Below are 22813 nucleotides of genomic sequence, written 5' to 3'. Positions count from 1 at the left end.
ACATATGATCTCCTTTGTGAAACTTATACACATGAAGTATGTCTCCTGAGAGAAAAAAAAATCCTAACAACCCAAGACTTTTGGAAAAGCTGAGTAAAAAACCCCAAACAGATCACGAACATTTACATAAGAAAGATGAACTGCTGACTTACTTGTACCATTGTCCAAGGATATTCAGGATATTGTTTTTCAAACAGAGGAATAAAGTCTTCACAGTGCACCTAAAACAGTTTAGTAACATCAAAGGCTGTCTTGCTCGGGAATGACAAGAGAATGAACGTCAAATATATTTGCCATTCATACAAATGCACGTAGAGAACTAGGGAATTAAGACAGCTCTTGAATACCTTCCTTGTTCCAGGACTTCTTGTTATAAAAGATCAAACTTTGACAATGACAAGTGGTCATTTTATTATAATTCCGTTATTGTCTGTCTGTGTGTTTTATTCAGAATGTTTGTTTGTACTACCTTGGATAACCACAGATTATTAGGGGAAAGAGGGGAAAGAGTCTAGAAAAGTATTTCCTTAGGACTTCAACACCCTGTTCAAATGGATGTGAAATAGACTATTTGCTAACAGCCACAGAGCAGGCACCAGAAGATTTTCTACCAACAGAAAGGTGAGGAAGTGTTTTGGGCTGTTTGCTTACCTGTTTCAATGTCACACCAGGAGCATAATTCATGACAGTGAAATGCTTCTCATAGTCATCCAGGTCATCAAGCGAAAATGCCCTAAGGAACAGAACAACTCCTCAATTTCTAAGGTATGCAATTCCAGCATGTGCACACTGCAGGGGGAGGGGGGCACCTGTTGGAAAAGCGCAGCCAGAACACATCGTAGCTGTAGAGCTGCAGGGGCCGGGCAGAGCGCAGCAGCACCACGTAGCGCACATCAAACTTCACTAGCCCTGTGTCCTCACGCTCAAACAGGACCGGGTCCTCGATGTATTTGCACACCACCTACAGCAAAGCACATGAAACACAGCTCAGGTGAGATGTGTTACTGCCCCTCCATGACTTAGGGAACCCCTGCCTGCATTTCAGCTTTTCCTCAGAAAATGTTACTTTTTGTCACACTCTAACTACAGGGTGTGGAAATAAGACCAAGATGTTCTCAATTTTAAAAAAGTACAGATTTCTAACTCTGGTGACCTTGTTCTTTTGCAACAATTGTGAAGCAATTCTGTGTGCATTTCTGCACCCCAGAAAACACACACAGTCCACACATCACCAACAAATGGCACTGAAGCGAGCTCCAGTGCTCAACACACTGTGATGTACAGGTGGATGTTGCAGGGACACTGTGAGGCACAGGTGGATGTTGCAGGCTCCCTGTAAAAAGCTCTGTGATTCATCTCTTATTGGCAAAGGTGGTTCTTTGTGCCACTAAGCAGAGCAGTAACAATCAACCAGGGGACAGAAGCAATAATGTTCCCAAATTAATGATGAATACTAACTACAGCCAATGTGTTTGTCTGAGCCTGAGGACTGGCTTTACAGCAGCACCATGCTGGAATATCCCTTATTGTCAGGGCAAGTTTTATTTTCTAAATAAGACAACATCAGGCTCTGAGTTCATCACTGCAACAACTGGAGTTGACCAATTTGCAACTGATTCTATTCTGAACTGTATGCTTATGGCCAGCATATGAATTCTGAAGAAAATTAATTTCCTTTGTATTTTCAGACATTCTTCGACAAAGCGGTTTTTTCAGCTCTGCCTTTTAAATCCTGTTCAAAGCCAGGCTCTCTCACCTTTGGGCTGCTTTCCCTGTGCCTGATGATACTGTTCAGGTTGTTGGTGATGTGCGTATCCAGGCTTCTGGCCAGGTTCCATGGTTTGCATATCCAGTGATTGTCTTCTCCTCTGGGAGAGAGAAATATCTCTAAGTATCTACCTCATTTATCTGTCTGAACATCCACTTGGCTTGATCCAGGCCTTCTCCTGGAAAAATACTTTATAAAGCTGTGGGCTACAGTGCAAGAATTAAGAGTTTTGCTGACAGCTGGGAGGAGTAGGCATTAGTAATAAGGGAGAGAAAAAACAATGTTACCCTTCACAATTTTTTTTTTCCAGTTAGGGCCTATCATGATCTCACTGTTTATCTCCTTCTACTGCAAAGACTCCATCAAAAAGGGAAAACAACCCATCAACAGGACAGCATCACCATGAACATGCACAAGTCATGGTGTGGAATTGTTCTGCCAGGAGCCTGAGAACATTCTGGTGGGGTATTGGGCAATTTTCCAAGTTGGTTCCCTACTGACACCTCCAAATCATTCACATTAAATGACACCAGAACTCATCTCTTTGGGAAGAAACTAGTGTCTCAAAAGTTCACACTACAGGAATGTAAAAACACACCACCATTGTCTCGCTTTCTAGCACACAGACACCTCCCAGGGCAAAATTCTTTGAGATATCCTTGAGAAAATCCAGCACTATGCTGGTCTTTCCATCTATTTTTCCAAGTCAGGACAGGATGATGCTTGATGTTCTTTCCTCAACCTATTAAAGCATCATAAAGTGAGCTGAAGATAGCAGTTAACTTCTGTTTTGTTAGTTTGAAAATTCCTGCCACTCCTTCCCATTCCCTACACACACACTGCATTCACTGTCAGTCTTTGATGTTGAAAAACAATTAAACCACACACACTAGGGACATGTGGCAGGTGTGCTCTCTCCTGGTCAATGCCAGTCCATAACAGACTATGTATAGCAAATAACAGCCAAATGAAACACCTGGCAGGAGTCGCCATAATAAGCAAGCATCATCAAAGAAGCAACCTTTCAACCAGAATACTCCATGCCAGACAGAAGAGGTTATTCAGCAGTAGCCAATGATCTCTTTCTCTCTTACAAGAAGTATAATTGTAGTTTCCATTCACTTCAAGACAGCTGCAGTGGCAGCAGTGTGGATTTAGAACCCTAAAGCTCCACAACTGCTTCAGTCTAACACTGAAACAAAATTTTACTTTCACAACCTTACAGAACCCAAGTACTTTAAACATTTTCCACTCTGGCTTAAGTGCAAGAACAACTGCTACTGTCCCCTTGAAAAAAATAAAATTCCACACTTGTGAACACATTTTGAGGCTTTGTGTATCTGTTGAACACAAGAGGTAAGATCCTGACTAGGCAAAGAGCAAAGGACTTCAACTCTGTATTCAAATCACAGCAAAGTTTCTGGGTTTCAAACTGCACCGCTTAACTACTCTTACCTAAAATAAAAACCTAAAAGCCCCCACTTTTCAGGCAAAATTCACTTGAATGTAAATGCAGCAAGAGCTAACTCATGGTGGTGAAACAGCTGCAAAAACCAAACTGTGGGCTTCTGGTCTTTGAGGAAAGTGGGATCAAGACAGGACAAAACCTAAGGAAGAGGAAACACACGTCACCTTCTGTCACGTTGCTGGAAGTAGCTGATGAACTGAGGCAATTCTGTCTGGAGGTTAAAAGTCCGAGGCAACCACTTGGGCCCATCTGGTCCTCCAGCTCGTCTAGCAATGGATGCAAGGCAGTCTTTGACTGTCAGGAGGTTCTCACATGGGAACTGATTCACCATTACCTCAGGCCTCTCCTCACTTAGCTTCCTACAAAGTAAACAAGTGCTTGGTGAAGGGGGAAGGTTGTGGAGGCCTTTGGGAAAAGTTTTTATAGAAAAAAAAAAAAAGGAAAAAATATTATCAGTGGAATAATGAATCTTATAATTAATTAACCTATAATCTTTGAAGTGTGAGAAGTTGTAGAGGATGTCTGCTTCTCCCTCGTTGTCTGTGAATACAAAACGGGGATGCGTCAGGTTGTTGAGGACTTGCTGAATGTCAGTGAACACCCTAGGAGAAAGAAGCACATGAAAAATGTCAGTTTAGCTTCTGAAACTGATAAACTCATGCTTGAATAGAAAAAGACTTTAAAGTTTGACCTTCTAGAAGAATTACGTTTTTCCTGTATACACTCTCTGTGACAATCTCTTCTTGACACAGAAACAATTTAAATTGGAGTGGGATAGATTAAAAAATTGTGAGAGATTACCTAAAAACTACCTATTTTGAGATAGAAATCTCAAAGGTAGTTTAGCTCTGACAGCTTCATAAAAAAAACTGTTTAGAACACGATGATTAAACCCATGACAGAGAAGCCTGTAAGAAGTAACATGAATTCACTGTTTTACATTAGAAGTCCAAAAGGGAGAGTGGCCTTGTGAATACCTTCACTCCTGAAAGAGCTCTAAAAATCAATCTGCTGTCATCTACATGAAAGAAAGTCATAGGAAATCTTGTCAGCTTAATTCTGTAGCTTCAGAAGATTATTTTTACTTGTTCAGAACTTTAAATAACCCAAACATACGAAAGTAGGTATATGCTGAGAATATACAAAGCTTTGAGGCTTGATAAAACTTCCCTCTGAATCCCATTTAAAATCACCCAACCCAAACCTGACAGACATTTCAGAATGTAACTAAGAACGAGGCAAGTCGTTGCATATCTTAGGAAATTTCCCTCTCAAATAAAACTGGTGACTTGGATGCTAAAATAAGCAGATAGAAATAATGGTTGTTTTGATGACTTTAGAGATTAAAGTGAGGCCACTTAATTCAGAATTCAGCATGTTGACTCAAAAAGCAAGACTGTTTTTTTATATCATTCTCCTGGTAAAGGAACATTTAAACAGAATAAAAAAACCCACTAATTTTTTCCATGAAAAACCACTGTATTCTTCCTCCTCTCCAGATCTGTTCTTATCAGCTGTGGAACTTTCCTCTCCTCCTTCCACAACTAAACAAGTGGAAGATATATTCCCCTGAGACACTTCTCTAAAAAGATGAATTGCAGAAATAGCCCAGTCACAGGAGAAAATAAATTCTTTAAAAAGCAAAGTATGTAAGACGCTTTACACAGCTCCATGTGTGAGCTATTACAATAGTTATACTCTTTATGCTGAACCCTATGAGAGAGACGATGTTACTGTGGATGAAGGGAATCAGCCTGTTGAAAGAAGCCACCAGTCTTTCCTCACTGCTGCAACAGAAAGAAATTAGTATTTCCACAGAGTCCCTCTGGCATTTCTTTCTGCAATTTGTGGCTTTTTGGCTTCTCCTTGTAAGTCTGCACACTAGGGGAAAGTGTAATACCAGATCTGCTGTACTGGATCCACTACAAATTCTGCCAAACCCACAAGCTCCCCTAACATCCACTGGTTTGGAGCAACTGTGAGTCCTTGCTGGAGCAAAAGGAAATCAAAGTGGTGACCTGAAGATAAAAGGCCAATTACACAATGCTGTAACAAAGGGTCCTGAAGCACTCAAAATCTGCACACAAATAGGCATGAAACACAAGAAATACTGAAATTGAAGTTGTTCAGAAAATCCCAAATTGGGTCCTTACAAACACACCCTACACGTTACCATCCTGCAAAGACCTAGTGCCAGAGCACTCAGGATTGTATTTGAAGACTTGCTTAAAATTCAGCACAAAAGAAATAGGGGAGCTCAATCTAGTTTTGTTAAGTGCAGGAACATCACTGTAATAAAATGAGGGAGATTAATATTAGAGAGGAAATAAGGCCATTTCATTTGTTCTAAGGTAATACACTGATAATACCGCAAAAAAGATACAGAGAGGTAAGAAATGCACCAAGTCTCATTCTGGCTTTGGCAGAGGGCAGAACATCTACACTGCAATGCTGCAGTATCAGCCAAGCTATTTTGGACCTTTTAGTCCACTATCAGTGACACACTGAACTAATGAAGCCAGCTAACCATTTTTTCCCCCTTGTCTCACCAAAGCCCAGGTGAAGGGCTATGAAGTCTGGGATAAAAGATGACATTCAGTGAAATTATACAAGTAAGATAAATATGTTTAGATATTAATTAATTTACTCAAAATATTTAAAGCTAAGAAGCAATTATGAGAATCAACTCCCACAGCACAGAGCTGACAAGACCAACCAAAACAAAAACTTGTCTCATAACAGCTCTTTGGACATTTTAAAACAGTAACTGATGTAGCTGAAGAAAAACATGAAAGAGAAGATCAAAAGAAATAGAGATGATCATACCCAACACAAACTGGAAAGACTTCCCTAATAAATCCATCTTTGAAGCATTTAGTTCTTTGATTTTTTTTTTCCATTCAGCAATCATCACAGCTGGATAGAACTAGGGCAGCCATTACTATGCTATAAGACCTAATTAAACCTATAATTTTGCTGTATCAAACTACTTGTACTCACTCCCCTGCTTTTCAGGATTCAGGTTAAACATTTATTTCATCTTCCATTCTCTGTCTTAGCTCTGCTTGGATACAAGATGACTTTGTTCCAAGTTCTAAACTTTGCTACCTTGTGCCTTGAATTTCTTTTCAATCCCCTAAAACAGCAGCAATCCAAAAAGCAGAGCACAAATATTATTAAGAGACTACAACCATCTATGCAGCTCCACGTGCTCCCACCTGTCTGCCCATGGTGACACCCCTAAAACCTTTAAAGGAGGCCAAAAGCACTGGAAGGCTGCAGCTCACACTCAGTTGTCTGCACTCTGAGATCCTGCTCTACTTGTGGAGGAACTTTAGTAGACAAAATTCAGAGCATGAGAGGAATCTTACAGCCTTCTGTCCAGATATGAAGAGGATAAAGGAAAAGAGAGGGAAACCCTTAGGAGTACATCGATTGAGTGTGGATTAAATTCCTTAGAAGAAAAGCAGGAAGAATTTGAAGTGTTTCCCCCTCCTTTCTTGCCTAATGTGAATGCCATTCATTTGAAATAGAAGATACAAACTAAAAAGATAAGCAGTGAAAAATCTATCAGTTTCCCAACATCCTCAGTATTGCTTTCTACCTCTATCAGAATGCATCTGCCTTTGACTCCTGTATCTGAGTACATCAGATGAAAAATATCAGCTTTTGCTTATCCTCACGGTCATGTAACCAAATGGAATCTTGACTGTCACCGGGCAAGTTAACAAATGCCTCTCCCCACACAGTGACACTGATTTCCAGTTCTTCTCAAGTAAAGCTGATCTAGGGAGTAACAAATCAATACAAGAAGCTGGTGTGTGAGTACACCTACCAAATATATTTTAGTGCAACTTTACTATTTTTTAGAAATTTTGTAAGTGACAATTTGTTCACTCTGAAGAATAAATCTAACAGGAGCAACTAGTAAGTCACAATCTTAGGCAAGTAGCTCCATATAAACACACCTTTAACTTGCCTCTGTTCTTCAAAGGTGGAAGAGGCTATTTAGCCTGAACACACTGCAATTACTGCACATAATCCTGGTAAGAAAACATTCTGTTTGTGGATACCTACTTGAAAACTTTGTCTTTGGCATAAACTGGTGGATTTATTGCTACAGGAAGTTTTTCCTTGTTTTCTGCTAAAATTGCCTAGAAAACAGAAAATCACAAAAAGTTAATTCTAGGCAGAATGAAAGACTTCATTGCATGTCTTATTGGTCTATTCTTTTTCGTGCAAGTGAATTTCAGCAAAGTTATATTTTGACAATTCTATTATGTTGTGTAATATGCTGTTCAGAAAAAAAATCTGTACAAGAACAGAGGCAGAAGGAAATCCTATCAATAAAAAGGAACAAGAAATAAGGCTTTGAGGCCAGGGCACATCAACACTGTTTAAAGACCCTGAGAAACTCTTGCCTCCTAAACATTAAAAAAAAATAAATCTCAAATCACAGCCAACCATATAAAATAGAAGACAAAGTTGCTATATTTCCAACAAAATGGAAGACCGATCATTTACTTGTGACGCTTTGTTACAGACAACTAAAGAACTTATAGGAGGTTGAAAGCCAGTTCTGCTCCTATGAAAACAAGCAAAATGTTTTTTGCAGTCTTCAGCAGTAACCATGCCTGCAAAGTCACTCTCCATCCTGTACAGCTCCCCTCTGACTGATAAAAGAAAATACACTCTTGGATCATTGCTGATGCCCTGCCAAAGGAAGCAGCTGTCAGAAATTCCAGGATAGAAGTGTTGATGCAAAGTACACCTCTTCCAAAAATGCAAAATCCCAACCAATCAATCTGCCTTAGGTTACAAGACAGCCTAGCTATTATGAGTGTACAACTTTATTTAACAGAAGCAGGTTAACTTCATTTCTAACTAGATATTGTTAATAACAAGCTGAATAGAGCATTTTCTGCCTCTCAGCCATCATAAAGAAACAGATAGCTGAGCTACAGATTCATCTTTAGAAGCTGTACTTTGAATGCCATTATTAGCCAGTACAGCATCCTCATAGGTATCAAATTTCCTCATTTTTCTGAGGTGAATCTTGTGCAGATATTGTTCACGAAAAGGAAATTTCAAACATTAATTTCACATCCTTAAAATATCCCAAACCTTTATTAGAAAGGAAACAAACTGAATGAATACTTCATAAGAGTGCCATCAAATTAAAAATGTCCCTTCTCCAATATTTAATGGCTCTAAACAACACAGCCCATTAGCCAGTCTGAAAAACGTAGCTTTTCCTAAAATTGTAAAACAAAACTTTCTGTAATTCAACACTGAACAGCAATGCTACAATAACAAATCCAATCAATAAGCCTATTAGACAATGCATCAAATATCTAACTGGAAAATGGATGCCTCAATATGAAGTACCTTGTAGTGTGCTTATAAAAAAAAACTATGCCATGCAGAGCAATAAAATATTAGAACTCATTTATGTTGCTCCAGTATTTAAATACTTAGAAATCACATATAAATTTAAGACATTTCTTGTCTCATGGTGCTTTGAATTGTTTTTTTAGTTTAATGGCTGTCCTCTGAATCAGTCTTTAAGCTTAAAAAGAAGCAAAATCGGAATTCCTGCCATGCTTTTTTAGACACTGCCTCTTCTTAACAGAGATAAGATATGGAATTAACTTGTTAAAATCATACCTGGTAATGCTCATCTGGTGGTTCTGGAGTAAAACAGCTGACATCCAACACTTCAGTAGGCACCCAGGGTAACAAAACACACTTCCTGATCAGGCGATCCGTCTCCCCGTAAGTGTAATCACGAGTGACTTCATCTGCAGCAAAACCAGGAGAGCCTTTAGGAACTGCCTTTCATTCCCACTGAAAATCTTCAAATAACAGCTGTACAGTCAATACCAGCACAAATATTGTTATTTATATAAAAAATTAGAGATAATTAAAGAAACATGAATAAAAAGAGTATTATTTAGGATGCTTATCTTCTCCACATGATGGAGGCACAGGGTGGCCCCTGGTCAAGATTACAGGAATAAATCATTGGACTGGTGTTTCCCAACTTTCAGATCCTGACTTTCTGACTCAAAACTACAAACACAGACTTTAAGGATTTTTTTTTTAACCCTTCAGATGACTGAATTTGCAGTTTCACTTAGGCAGTGATGCAAGATTTAAGTTCTCTGTCAATAAAACAATAGCAATATTTTTTGACTGGTAAAATGTCTCTATCTTAAAACACAGAAATACCAGACAGAACTTTTATACTTGACAGTGTTATGAGAATATAGCTATTTTTGGTCTTGAAACATTTGTTCTACTGTGAAATGCTCAATGATTTTGTAACAACTGGCCCATTTTCTATTGCAAGCATTAAAGAAAACCCTCCTCAGACACACACTCACCACCAGTTTCAAGGTCTCTCAAAGGCCAGAGAACTGTGTAAGCAATTTGTTGAGGCATATAAAACAGAGGTGCTGCTGCAAAACTCGGCTGGTCTGAATGCTGAATGCGTGATCCGAATTCATCCATGATGTACCAGACAGGAACCTTCTCCTCTGCAGTCTGCATGAATAAACAGAGGGAGACATCTCACACACTGGACTGCAGGAAAAGCTCTGTGAGACAGGCACTGGCAGCACCCCTACACCACTTCTCAGATTCCTGCTTTAACCTCCTCTTTCTTGTGCTACTGCTATTGCCTACCAGACCTGCTTTCCCTGAACCAAACCAGCTGCTTAAGAGAGCTAAGCCAGCAGAAGGCTGCTTGGTAGGACTAGTTTTCATTCAGTTTCTCTCAGAATCAATTAGCTAAAAAGTATTTGAAGTTTGAGAGTGAAGGAGAGCAAAACTGCAGCCTGCACTAACAGTAGCTACGAGTGTTGAGGCTGCATCATCAAAGCGCTCCTTCCTGCAACACCCGTCGTGAAAAAATATCCTGAAACCTTAAATTGCTTGGTAGCACTACTTTGGTATTTTTATGGAGGCAGGAATGGAGCAGAGAGATTAGACTTGAGATATTTCCCAGAAAAGTGAACAGAAGATAAATTCAACCACACGTTGAATTAACTGTCTTCTGGAAAATCACTTTTCAAGTGGTAACACAGGTAATTCCATTTGACTCACAAGCTATTAATAATAAATTGAGTAACAAAGAGATAGCGTAGAAGGACAGAGATACTGTTCTGATTTTCCCTTTCATTTACGGAAAAAATCACAATGAATCTCCTCAGGGACTTTTCAGACCTGATTCTAGTGTGAGCTAAATTTGAGCTTAATTCATCAATTAAGATGACCAGTCCAGAGAACAATCTCAAGACCCTGAGCTAGTAGGGGCAGTCTGATCATGCTCTCACTGCTCAGGGTTAGCCTTGTCCATTCTGCATAGGGCTGAGGCTAAAGAATTCAACTTTCTCCTCTTTAATTTGAAAGACTCAAAAAGACCTTGGAGCTCTGCTGCAAACCCTACAACACGTTTTTCACCTGCACCCCAAGGGCTGTATTCCCTCAAAAATGGCACATGTGCATTTGAAAGTGTTTAAAGGCTCAAGAAATGCTGGTACAGTGCTGAAGGACTACAGAGAGCAGGGTGGCCAAATCTGGTGTGGTCCTACCCACACACCCTAAAAGTAGCATTTCCTTTTCTTCCAAATAGAAGGAATGCCTGTAAGGATCTTAGTTAATATTCATGTACTGGAGCATCTTCACCCCAAAATTTTTAGCAACCTGTAGAGTCTTACCCCTTGAGAGAGTTGGTAGGTCTGGTTGTATTTCCACATTTCCTGCACCACTTGCTCGATGCTGCCCTCGTCTGGGACCTCTCCGTGGAAGGGGATGCCCATGAGGTTGGCCATCCTGTGCAGCAGGCCAGGCACAATGCGCAGCTGCTGTCGGGCATGCTCCACACGGTACGTCCAGGCGTGGTCGATGAGGAACACGCTGCAGGAGAGTTTGGGTTTTACAGTGTTACACCCTGGCGTTCTCACACACATACAGCCACATGCTCTGAATAAAAGCTGCATTAGTGGGTGACTCCCTTCTGAGGGGAACAGAGGGCCCCATATGTTGACTGGACCTAGGGCACAGGGAGGTCTGCTGCCTCCCTGGGGCCTGGATACAGGATATCACTGAGGGACTTCTGGGCTGATTCAGCTGTCTGATTATTACCCACTGCTGATACATCAGGCTGGCAATGATGAAATCAAAAGGAGGAGTGTTAGGGCAATTAAAAAGGACTTTAGGGCACAAGTAGTCTTTTCCTCAGTCCATATGATGGCAGATACAAATGATGGAAGGAACAGGAGAGCCCCCATTATCAACCAGTGGCTCAAGGGTTGGTGTCATCAGCAGAATTTTGGGTTTTTTGATCATGGGGTAACTTTTATGGCACCTGGCCTGCTAAAACTGGATGGGCTCCATCTCTCTGTTAAGGGCAGAAGCATTTTAGCTCATGAACTGGCAGAACTTATTGAGAGGGCTTTAAACTAGGTTTGAAGGGGGAAGGGGATGCAGCTGGGCTCTCTGAAAGGAGGCCCAAGGATGGTAAGCCTGAGTTAGGGGTGAGATCAGCAGCTCAGCTGAGGGGCATGTATACTAATGAACACAGCATGGGTACTGAACAAGAAGAGCTGGAAGCCATGGTGCAAGAGCAAAGGATGTAGTCACCATCACAAAAATGTGGTGGCATGACTCACACAGCTGGAGCTCTGCACTGAATGGCTACAAGCTCTTCAGAAGAGACAGAAAAGGGAGGAGAGGTGGAGGGGTGGTCCTTTATATTAGGGAGGTTTTTGATGCCATGGGTATTGAAACTAATGACGATGAAGTTGAGTGCCTATGGATAAGAACTAAGGGAAAGGCCAACAAGGCTGACATCCTACTGGGAGTCTATCATCCATCCAACCAGGAATAAGAGGTGGACAACTTATTCTATAAGCAGTTGGAGAACGTCTCAGGATCACCAGCCCTTGCTCTTGTAGGCAACTTCAACCTGCCAAACATCTGCTGGGAACTTAACATAGTAGAAAAGAGGCAATCCAGGAAATTTTTGGAGTGCATGGAGGACAATTTTTTGTTGCAGCTGGTGGGTGAACCCACCAGGGGAGGGACTATGTTAGACCTGTTGTTTGCAAATAGAGATGGGCTGGTGGGCGACGTGGTGGTTGGACGCCGCTTGGGGCACAGTGATCATGAAATTATAAAATTCTTGATATTTAGTGAAATCAGGAGGAACAAAAATAAGACTTTTATACTGGACTTCTGGAGGGCAGACTTTGGCCTATTTAGGAGACTTAATCAGACAGTTCCTTGGGAAGCAGCCCTTGAAAACAAAGGAGTGCAGGAAAGGTGGACATGCTTCAAAAGAGAGATCTTGAGGGCACAGGAACAAACTATCCCTGTATGCTTAAAGACAAAGTAAACGTCCAGCCTGGATGGGAAAGGAGGTTCTGCAGGAACTTAGGAACAAAAAAAGGATGTACCATCTTTGGAAGGAGGGTCAGGTCTCTCACGAAATATTTAAGGGGGGCTGTTAGAGCATGTAGGAAATTAGAGAGGCCAAAGGTCAGTTTGAACATAAAATGGCAACTTCTGTAAAAGACAATAAAAAAAGTTTTTACAATATATTAATGGTAAAAGGAAGAGCAAGACGAACCTTTGTTCTTTATTGGATAAGGGAGGGAACTTAGTAACTGCAGATGAAGAGTAGGCAGAAGTGCTTAATGCCTTCTTTGCCTCAGTCTTCAGTGGGAAAGCAATTTTTTTTCAGGACAACTGTCCTCCTGGGTTGGTAGATGGTGGCAACGGGCAGAATGGTCCCCGTTATCCAGAAGGAGGCTGTCAAAGAACTGTTGAGCTGCCTGGATGTTCATAAATCTATGGGACCAGATAATCCATCCCAGGGTGATGAGGGAGCTGCCAGATGAGCTTGCGAAGCCACTCTTCATCATTTACCAACAGTTCTGGCTCACTGGTGAGTTTCCACATGACTGGAAGCTGGGCAATGTGACACCCATTCATAAAAGGGTGGGATGGGGGATCCTGGTAACTATAGGCCAGTCAGCCTGACCTCAGTACCAGGTAAGGTAATAGAGCAGCTTATACTGAGTGTCATCATGCAGCACTTAGGACGGCCAGGGGATCAGACCCAGCCAGCATAGCTTTAGGAGAGGTAGGTTGTGTTTGACCAACCTGGTCTCCTTGTAGAGACCTCTCAGACCAGGTGACTGCCTGGCGGATGCTAGAAAGGCTGTGGATGTTGCCTAGTTGGCCTGCAGCAAGGCCTCTGACACTATCTCCCACAGCATACTCCTGGAAAAACTGGCAGCCCTTGGCTTGGACAGGAGCACTCTTTGCTGGGTTAAGAACTGGCTGGATGGCTGGGCCCAGGGAGTGGTGGTGAATGGTGCTGCATCCAGCTGGCAGCCAGTCACCAGTGGTGTCCCTCAGGGGTCTGTGCCAGGGCCAGTCCTGTTCAGTATTTATACTGATGACATGGATGAGGGTATTCAGACTTTCACTAGTAAATTTGCAGATGACACTAAGCTGGGAGTGTGTGTTGATCTGCTGGCAGGTAGGATGGCTCTGCAGAGAGACCTGGAACATTCAGATGACTGAGCAAAGTCCAATGCGATGAAGTTTAATAAGTCCAAGTGCCGAGTCCTGCATTTTGGCCACAATAACTCACTGCAGTGCTACAGGCTGGGGACAGTGTGGCTGGACAGTGCCCAGGCAGAAAGGGACCTGGGGGTACTGGTGACAGCTGGATGACCATGAGCCAGCAGTGTGCCCTGGTGGCCAAGAAGGCCAATGGTATCCTGGCCTGGATCAGGAGTAGTGTGGCCAGCAGGAGCAGGGAGGTCATTCTTCCCCTGTACTCGGCACTGGTGAGGCTGCTCCATGAGTGCTGTGTCCAGTTCTGGCCTCTCAGTTCAGGAAGGATGTTGAGACGCTTGAGCGCGTCCAGAGGAGGGAATGAGGCTGATGAGGGACTGGGAACACAAACTCTGTGAGGAATGGCTGAGGGAGCTGGGATTTTTTAGCCTGGAGAAAAGGAGACTCAGAGGTGACCTTATCACTCTCTACAACTTCCCGAAAGGAGGTTGCAGTCAGGTGGGGGTGGGTCTCTTTCACCAGGCAGCAACTGACAGAACGAGAGGCCGCAGTCTTAAGATGTGCCAAGGAAAATTTAGGTTGGACATTAGGAAGAAGTTCTTCACAGAAAGAGTGATAAAATACTGGAGTGGTCTGCCTGGGGCGGTGGTGGAGTCACCATCCCTGGATGTGTTTAAAAAAAGACTGGATATGGCACTTGGTGCCATGGTTTAGTTGAGGTATGGCTTGGACTCGATGATCTTGAAGGTCTCTTCCAACCTAGTCATTCTGTGATTTCCCTGGAGACAGTGTGATAGCTAATCTGCTCTTAGTCACAAAGTCATTCCCAGAGCACACACTGCAGCATTGCAGGGTAGGAGCAACTCTCCAGCAGTAATTTACACTCTGATTTCGCTCTAGAAAGCTTATGGTGCATTAGTGAGCATTTCCATGAAAATGAGGAGCAAATAAAGAACAGGCACTCAGTTTGTGAACTTATTCCCTTTAAAAACCAACTACATAAATGGCTTCCCTTTTAATCACTATTAACTCTACTGCATCAACCTGATATTCTTGCCTGAAACAGAAAAAGTATTTTGAAAAATATACACCATTTTGAAAAATTACTTGAGGACCTTCTTAGCCATGAGGTCTGTGACATCTACTGTCATCTGTAAAGCCAGGTGGAGAAGTCTGATCATCAGAAGCCTGTATATGCTATTGAAAGAAAATAAGCGATAATTTTTGATTGTTTCTATTTGGTTTGTTTTCTTCTTTTTTTGGTAGGGGTGGGGTGTGTCATCAAGCTATTTTTAGAAAAAAATTGCATTGTTAAAAAAATTACAATCTAAACCAAAATAAAACCATACATATCTGGTGCAACTTCCCTTGACAAGTTTAACCCTTGTTTAGGCCACATGACTTTTAGAAGAAAACGACAGTTTTTCAAACAGAGGGGTTCCACATGTTTTGATTATATCATCTGACTGAACCAATACAGAGAAAAATCTGAATTCTACTTGCTAGCAAAATGCCCAAATCATACAAAAAACCCCCCACAACACCCATATTTCAGAAAGTTAAAAACATGTCAGCTGTCACATAGGGCAAGTATGGTTGAACAATTATTGTATCCCAGATTCCACACACATTAAACCTCACTTAATGTTAAAATTAGAGGCTCCAGAGAATGCTAAAGTCAAGCTCTTTGAAAATGTTAGCAAACAGGTGTGTTGGTGTTCTGCTCCCATATTCACACACCTGAATGTTGCAAGGAAGCCCAAGATTATCACAGGAGCTGGTTTTGAACTTGATAATTTAAGTGCATTCTCAGATTTAGAAAGGTGATTACTTAGGTTAAGGCAGGGATGTAAAGGCACATAACTATGATTCTTTGTTGATTTTATTCAACAGGCCTAATTTAAATGTTTAGATTTTGCATGTTTACCTAATATCTAAAAAGTATGAAAGGTCTCACAGGAGTTTTATAGAACTGAGCAGAATTGCATTTCGATCTTCTGCAGAGGCATCTCACTGCTTTTCATTAATGTACGACAAATACCCTCTTCTATGTTTGAAACCAGTAAGAACACAAGAAGCAGTACTATAATGTAAAGTTTTCTTACACAACTTTATTCTAGTTTTAGATGCCTCCTAGTCTTGTATTCATGACAGATAAGCTGATTTGTAAGCAAGAGAACAGTAATTTGATACATTCAATTCTACATGCATGCACATGACCACGCTCTTGAATTATACTTTAGCCACCTGAAGGATATGTAATAGCCCACAGAATATTACTGTGAGTACCTTCTTGGCATGAGATTTGTGGTGATTACAAGTAGTTAGTTGTTTTTTCCACAGGCACACAGTCTTGAAGATACAAAGGTTTGCTTTATTTCTGCAGAAATCATTTCAAGGTTGCCTTTTCCCTATTTTCTCCCTGAGTTTACTAAAACCAATTTTTAAGTATCTTCCTGCATGATTTAAAAAGGAATCACATTAAGATATTTGCACTCCCAGTACCCTTTGCTTCAAAGCATGCATCTTCCTTCAAATATGCAGCTATGTCTTAGAGTTGGAAAAGAGGATTTCTGAAGAGAATCAAACAAGTCTCAAAGTAAACTATCATCATTTTAGGGTTTCACACTACTCAAAGACTGAACACTATTTTCAAAATCACAACTCACCTATCAGGATTGGAGGCTTGAAGTCCATTCTCATTAGTTACAATAACTTTGAAACAAGGCCCATTTCCAGGATTTGGTTTCTTTTTAAACTGTTCTTCCATTTCTTCATCAACTTCTTCCTCCTCATCCACCTCTTCTACTTGCATTATTCCAAAGTAATCACCAGCATCAAATACCTGAGATGGGAAGTGCACAAAATATCACGCAACTGGATAAGGCAGTACCCTGACATGCACAATGCAACACCTGCAGACATTTCTTCCCTGTAATCTGATAAAAATTGGCATTTTTGACTTAAGATTTGAATGAACAACAGTATTTATTCTTTCACATTTTAACATAGCTGTTTGTTTGGGAAGTCTCTTTAGTTAATATTGGTAGGAAGCTTTGTTGGTTTCTTTGGCACCAACACGTCTACTGATGATTGTCTATCAGTTTAATGCCTCATTAAGAATTTTAGAGGCTGAAAACAGAATACCTTTGTTCAACCTTTGCTAAATTAAGTCATTTAAGATCTGCAAAACTGAGGCTCCACAACTGTACTAAAGTACCCTAAGGTCCCTGAAGAAAAAGAGCTTTTCCCAATTGAGTTCTGAACCAGCTAAGAAATCTCAGAAATCCCTCTCTTCTTTCCCTATGAAAGAAACTGTCAACGCTCATTCCCCTCCAGGTAAATTGGGAGATTCCTTATGCTGCTATATATGAAGATAAGTTTTATACACTTATCTCTACCAAGGTGCTGAAAGGGGTTTGTTTACATTCTTGCCTACTCTGGGTTCACTACATCTAGAATACATAGAAGTGAGGACAGTCAAGGCTCCCTTGCCAAACAGTGAGCTTGCCTTTCTGGCAGAACCAAGACCCTGCTGACAACTTTCATAGTTTCAAAATGAACATACGCTTTTAGGAAGACAAAAATAGGTAAAGCCTCAAAAGACAGCTGAAATTTTTCAGAGAGAATTATTTTGCTAGAATCACTCACACACTACCTAATAAACCAGGCATGGGCAGACAAATCCTTTGCCTCAATCTGACTAAAAAGTAGCAGGGAGGGAGAAAGGTCTAAAGTGTGAGCTCTAGAGTTACTGGTTCAATACTCCAAACCTGCAATGGTTCAACAAACAGCCTGCAATGCTACATTAAAAATGATTAAAAATCATTACTTCTGTAAATTGACAACTTCTTAGCTGTAAAATGCCAGTAGCAGCAGCAAGTTTTCATTTGTTCAGGTGAGTGTTTCCATAGGACAATTATTTTTGCTAAGTGTCAACAGGAGGGTGAGGAAATCAACTCCACATTTGTGAAGAAAGGACAGCTAGAAAAAGCAGACAGCTGCTCAAAGACGGAGGAAGTCAGCAGGGGAACAACAGCTACTTCTCATCTTAAGCCACAGTTCATAAAGCAGATACAAGTGGAGAAGTATCTGAAATTCCCTTCTGAGGAACAGGGGATGATATTTTCCTCTGGAATGGTGGAAGGCAAGGGGAGGGGGCCATGGTGGATAAAAAAATCATAGAATGTCTTTGGTTAGAAGTGACCTTAAAAGATCATCTCGGTTCCATCCCTCCTGCCATGGTCAGGGATGCCTTCCAGGTGCTAACAATAGCTAACAGCTATTAGCTGTTATTAGCTAACAGCTTCTTAGCACACAGCTTCTTACCTAAATGCTAAGGGGATGCTACCAGTATGTTGGCTAATACATACATACGCATTTTTTTAGGGTAAAGAAAATTACTCTGCAAACAAACTTACAGGAGATTAAAACACACCTATTTAAAAAAAATAAAAATCAGAAACTTAGTTTCTTTCACTTCAGCAGGTATCAAAATAGCAGTTCCACCTTACTTCTAGTTTTCCAGCTGCTAGAAGAGGACAATATTACTCAGTATTAAGCAGTATCATAACTTCTTGTTGTTCTAATAGTAGCCTCTAATGATTTTTTAAGTCTGCACAGTTGCCTTGAAAATTTGTAGTCATTGAAATTCACGTAGCTGCAGGCAGATCCCAGCAAAAGAAGAGCCCCTCCCTGTGCTCACAATTAATTTTTGTCAGGTTGGCTCCCAGCTGGGTAAGCTCCCTGGACTGGCTCAGGGCACATATGCTAACTCCAGCCCATGGCAGCCAGCAAATGCAGTGTGCCAGGAAACATGTTCCACTCTTCCCTGAAGTGACACTTGACTGCGCCTGCTGCTGGATCAAGGGCCATCCTCAACAACCTCATTAGCCAGCAAAGAAGTGACAGACAAGTGACTGGGAGCCATTAGAAAATGAGAAGTGCAAGTGTGATGCAGGGGAGCCACTTGACATGTGCCGCAGTGTGGCACTGTGTGTGTTTTCCACACTTAGCTTTTGTCTTAAAGAGTTTGTGAGAGGGATACAAGGTGAACCAGCGGCTGACTCAGACGCAGCCTTTGCTCACGACAGGCTCCATCCGTTTACCAAACACCCACAATGAATACCAAGTTCTTCCACAACACGAAAGGGAAGCTGTTGGGTTTATATTTTATTTTTTTAAATTAAATATAATCTCAAGACTTCAAAAAATGAAGGGATTCCAAACGCCCTAAGGCAAAGTTTTGGTCTCTCCTTCTGACAAATCACCAGATGCATGAGGCTGCAGCAGTTGTATTTAGCAAAAAATCTCCTCTTTTAATACCTTTACAGAATTATGCTTAACACAAAATTTATCCCAGAGAATTTATAAACTTATAAAAGTGAATTATGTGTATTCCTCATCCAAAGCAAATCATGCTTGTTGCAGCAGCAGCTCAAGACCACCTTAATCAGGCTTTTTGTGGTTTTGTTGTTCTTTAAACTCATAATTGATAATACAAGCAGTTCAGTAGTTCACTGATGGATTTGGCAGAAGCACCTCGTTGTCAGTGTGGATACACAGATAGTTTTGTGTCTCCCCTCTTCCTCCCTCCCTTTGAGCCAGGCTGTAACACTGAACCTATTAACTCAGCAGAACCATTAAGGGAATCTTAAGTAAGCTCCTTAAGCAAAAACCAGCTGGATAAGATCACACCACCAATCTGAGAAGTAATCTTCGGCTTGAAGCAGGACAGGGAGAGCTCACATTAAGTATTCCATCAGAGCAACCAATAACCTCTAGACAGCAAAAGGGTACCAACACATTTCAGCAGCACTACTTCTTGCAAGCAAAACATGTTTGGGCAAAATCCCTCCCTCTCCATGTTCAGGTGCAGTTCCAAAGTAACCAACTGCAGCAAATGAGAATTTGATACCAAAGCAGGCACATGTCATGACAATTACACGCAGGCATCTCCAGAAAATTCTTTTAAGGCACACTGCAAACTGCTTTGAAGGCCACAGGTAACCTCTGAGCAACAGGCTGCCCTCCACTGCTCTAAAAAATAAAGCCTAGGAGTATCATGATGCTGCATTCCTTCTAAGTTTTTTCTTATTTTTTTCTAAATTAATTAACAGCCTCCATTTCTAACTGGGAAGAAACTCTAAGCAGTCTTTTGCCAGCAACATCTGAGGGCTAAAAAATCTTCCTGCAATACAGAGAAGCCTGCAAAATAACTTAGCGTATGGCTGGAATAGAAAAAAAATATTATTAATAAAATTAGATGCAGGCATTAATACTATATATACAGTTTATCCACTAGCATAAGAAACAACCACTACACTAGAAATAAAATTTTAGCACTTATAGTGAATGATTACACATGCATGTATTTTATTTTTCAAATTTCTGCCAGAGACACAAAAAAATTTGCTCTCAACAGAAACTTGAATGCTTCTGTTGAGAGGAAGCATTGAGAAGCATTCTGTTGAGAAGAATGCCAAATGCAAAATCAATAAATAAAGGCAGGTTTACCAATCTAGCAGTTATACCATGTTTTGAATGAGCAATCCAATTACACAATGCTGTCAAAAAGAAACCAGCAGATCCCAAGGTAAATTAAAAAAAGAAACCCAAACCCTCCACTTCTCACAGGCTTTGGTGTACACAGTGGAGGGAGGGTGCATTCACTCTGTATGTTGAAACATGTGTGAGAGTGTTGGAAAACAGCTGTTGGGGCTGGGTTCTAGAGGTATTAATGCAAGAGATATTTTATCTGTATTACCGATGCAAATTTTTCAAGTTCTATGCTAGATAGTTTTAATCTTTGCAGCAGGTTAGGACAATTGAAAAATTCCTATATTTTACATATATAACAAGGAAACTCATCCTACACTCTGTGTTTTACTGGGGTTTTGTACCCTGAGTTATACTTTATTACCTAGATTCCCAAAACCATTTCACCTCTTCCCCTCACCTCCTTTTCTTTCTTTACTGCTGCTCCTCCAGCCTGGACCATCCTGAGTGGTCCAGTTCTAAGCAAGGTCCTGTAGCTTTGTCTCTACCTCCTCAAGAGGTTATCCCAGTCCACAGCACTCCTCACAGTAACTTTTCCTGGACATCCCAATCTTCTCAATATCCTTTTGTCCTTCTTCTGGACAAAAAACAGAAGCTGCAGGAGTAGAGACAAGCAATCTCAGCAGCTTGCTTCATCTTCCAAAGCTCACTGAAATAATTAAGTCTCTTTCCATACACACTAGGACACCTACTATGGAACAGCATGCTCAGCCACCACTGTAAGTAAAATGAAGCAGCAGGAGCAACCTGCTGCCTTAGGGCACGTGCTTTCTTCCTTCTGCCTTTCATCATCCCAGACTCTGTAAAAACATCACCACCATGGGTCTCTTCTCAGTCTACTGTCTTACCTTCTCAATGTGACATTCTCCCAGCAAAGCAGGTAACAAGCAAGTATTTCAGCCACAGGTCACTGTTGATGTATTTTATATATTAGTAAAGGCCTGTCTGCACAAACCAGCCTTTGAAATAAGTCGTGATATTAAGGGCTAAAATCCTTGAAACTTGCCTGCAGAAGAGAGAGTAAAGCAAAACAATATTCTTGTGTACATGGGAAAAAATGTAAACTTGTGTGTACTAGCCAATAGTAGCTTGCTCTGCCTGCGGACCCTGTAGAACCCTATAAAAGGTGTGCTAAAGATAGAAATAAACGGTGCTCACGTTTACTTCTGTGAAGGCTGGTGAACAGCTCGGGGGTCTCTCAATATTTGGCGCTCAAACGGGACACCCTGCGGGCAGGGGGGCTTCAGTGGGTCCATGCACGGTGGGACGGAGCCTTGGACCGAGGTTGGTGGAGCGGATCTGAGTGCAGATAGATGCTGCCTTGGATCGGTACCAGATAGGCAGCTTGCGAATCAATGAGGGCAAGTTGCTGGGGGAGTCCGAGGGGCGGGGGCATTGTAGAGGGATCGCGACCTTCCCCCCCGCTGTTTGCTGCTAGCATGGAAGTGGATGTGCGGCGGCGAAAAAACTGCTTCTTAGCATCCTTGTTAAACGAGGTGAAGCAGCCTGGGAAAACAATCTGGATGTGCTCACTATATGGGCTAATTGTCATGGGCATTTAGTAGTGCCAGCACTGCTCTTTGCAGTGAATGAACGGGCGGATTTTAGGGTTCTATATGGGAAACGGCAATTACGGAAAAGAGCAAGGACACTTTGTCTCTCGGTCAAACTTGGCAGATTGTAATTAATACCTTAAAAAACAGAAAAGTGAGATATGCTGAAGCTGTGAGCCTCGTAATTCTACCTGCGTCACAGCGGCAGATGCCTTTACCTCCCACTGCTGGGCAAGCTCTCCTATCTATGCTGCCCTTGGAGAGAGGGAGGGAGAGTCAGAGAGAAGAAAATAATGAGAAAAAAGTTCCACAGCGAACGCTGAAACAACGAACAGAATCTGTTCAGTTATGGCAGGATGTGATACATCCAGAAATATTTGCTTCATTTTTGGAGTCACTTTTAACACTACAATCTTATTTAAGTTCCATCTTTACTACCCTGGAAGAAAAGAAGCCAAATTTAAACTGGTTTCCACCCGAACCAGGGGGACATGGGGGAGCACTGAGGTGGGCGCAGAGAACAAAGGCACCCTGGGGGCAGAGGCAGTGCAAGAAAAGTTCCAAGGCCACGCTGATAAGCTGCAAAGATCACCATTGTTAGCACCTGGCCGTGAGAGACTTTTCGTGTAACATAGCCTGCTTTTGTAAAATCATGCCCTTTTTTCCTCTATCTGAGAACAGCGAGAGAGAAATTGAAAAAAAAAATCTGCATTTGTTAAAACTAACTTTGTGAGGTTTTTTTTCCTCTCTCTCTGTTTTTCCTCTCTGCGAGAGTATGTAGAGAATGTGAAGAAAGATAACAGCAGAGCTACAGCAGTAGCAGAGTGGGCAGTCCACCCCCCCGCTCCCTCTCTAAGAAAAAGCACCGGGATA

General features: G+C 41.5%; 1 protein-coding gene across 3 annotated transcripts in view; it reads right to left on the bottom strand.

The window, feature by feature from the left end:
- LOC131591461 (tubulin--tyrosine ligase-like protein 12) overlaps positions 1-22813 on the bottom strand; it is a 32525-nt gene that overhangs the window by 3839 nt on the left and 5873 nt on the right. The window contains exons 2-14 of one of the 3 annotated variants that reach the window (XM_058862191.1): positions 21236-21297; positions 20788-20982; positions 16499-16674; positions 10958-11156; positions 9623-9782; positions 8904-9037; positions 7314-7390; positions 3722-3838; positions 3401-3595; positions 1757-1868; positions 810-961; positions 652-733; positions 153-221 (exon numbers count right to left, since the gene is read on the bottom strand). In XM_058862191.1, coding sequence (XP_058718174.1) covers positions 153-221; positions 652-733; positions 810-961; positions 1757-1868; positions 3401-3595; positions 3722-3838; positions 7314-7390; positions 8904-9037; positions 9623-9782; positions 10958-11156; positions 16499-16674; positions 20788-20829 — 1515 coding nt within the window. In that variant the 5' untranslated portion in view covers positions 20830-20982; positions 21236-21297. The remainder of the gene's footprint in view (positions 1-152; positions 222-651; positions 734-809; positions 962-1756; positions 1869-3400; positions 3596-3721; positions 3839-7313; positions 7391-8903; positions 9038-9622; positions 9783-10957; positions 11157-16498; positions 16675-20787; positions 20983-21235; positions 21298-22813) is intronic. The other 2 variants (XM_058862192.1, XM_058862190.1) reach the window with 2 other exon arrangements.

This window comes from Poecile atricapillus, chromosome W (genome assembly GCF_030490865.1).
Source record: "Poecile atricapillus isolate bPoeAtr1 chromosome W, bPoeAtr1.hap1, whole genome shotgun sequence".
In the NCBI taxonomy this organism is placed as follows: Eukaryota; Metazoa; Chordata; class Aves; order Passeriformes; family Paridae; genus Poecile; species Poecile atricapillus.
The sequence above is the reverse complement of the archived record's forward strand: the minus strand, read 5'-3'. Positions and strand labels throughout refer to the sequence as shown.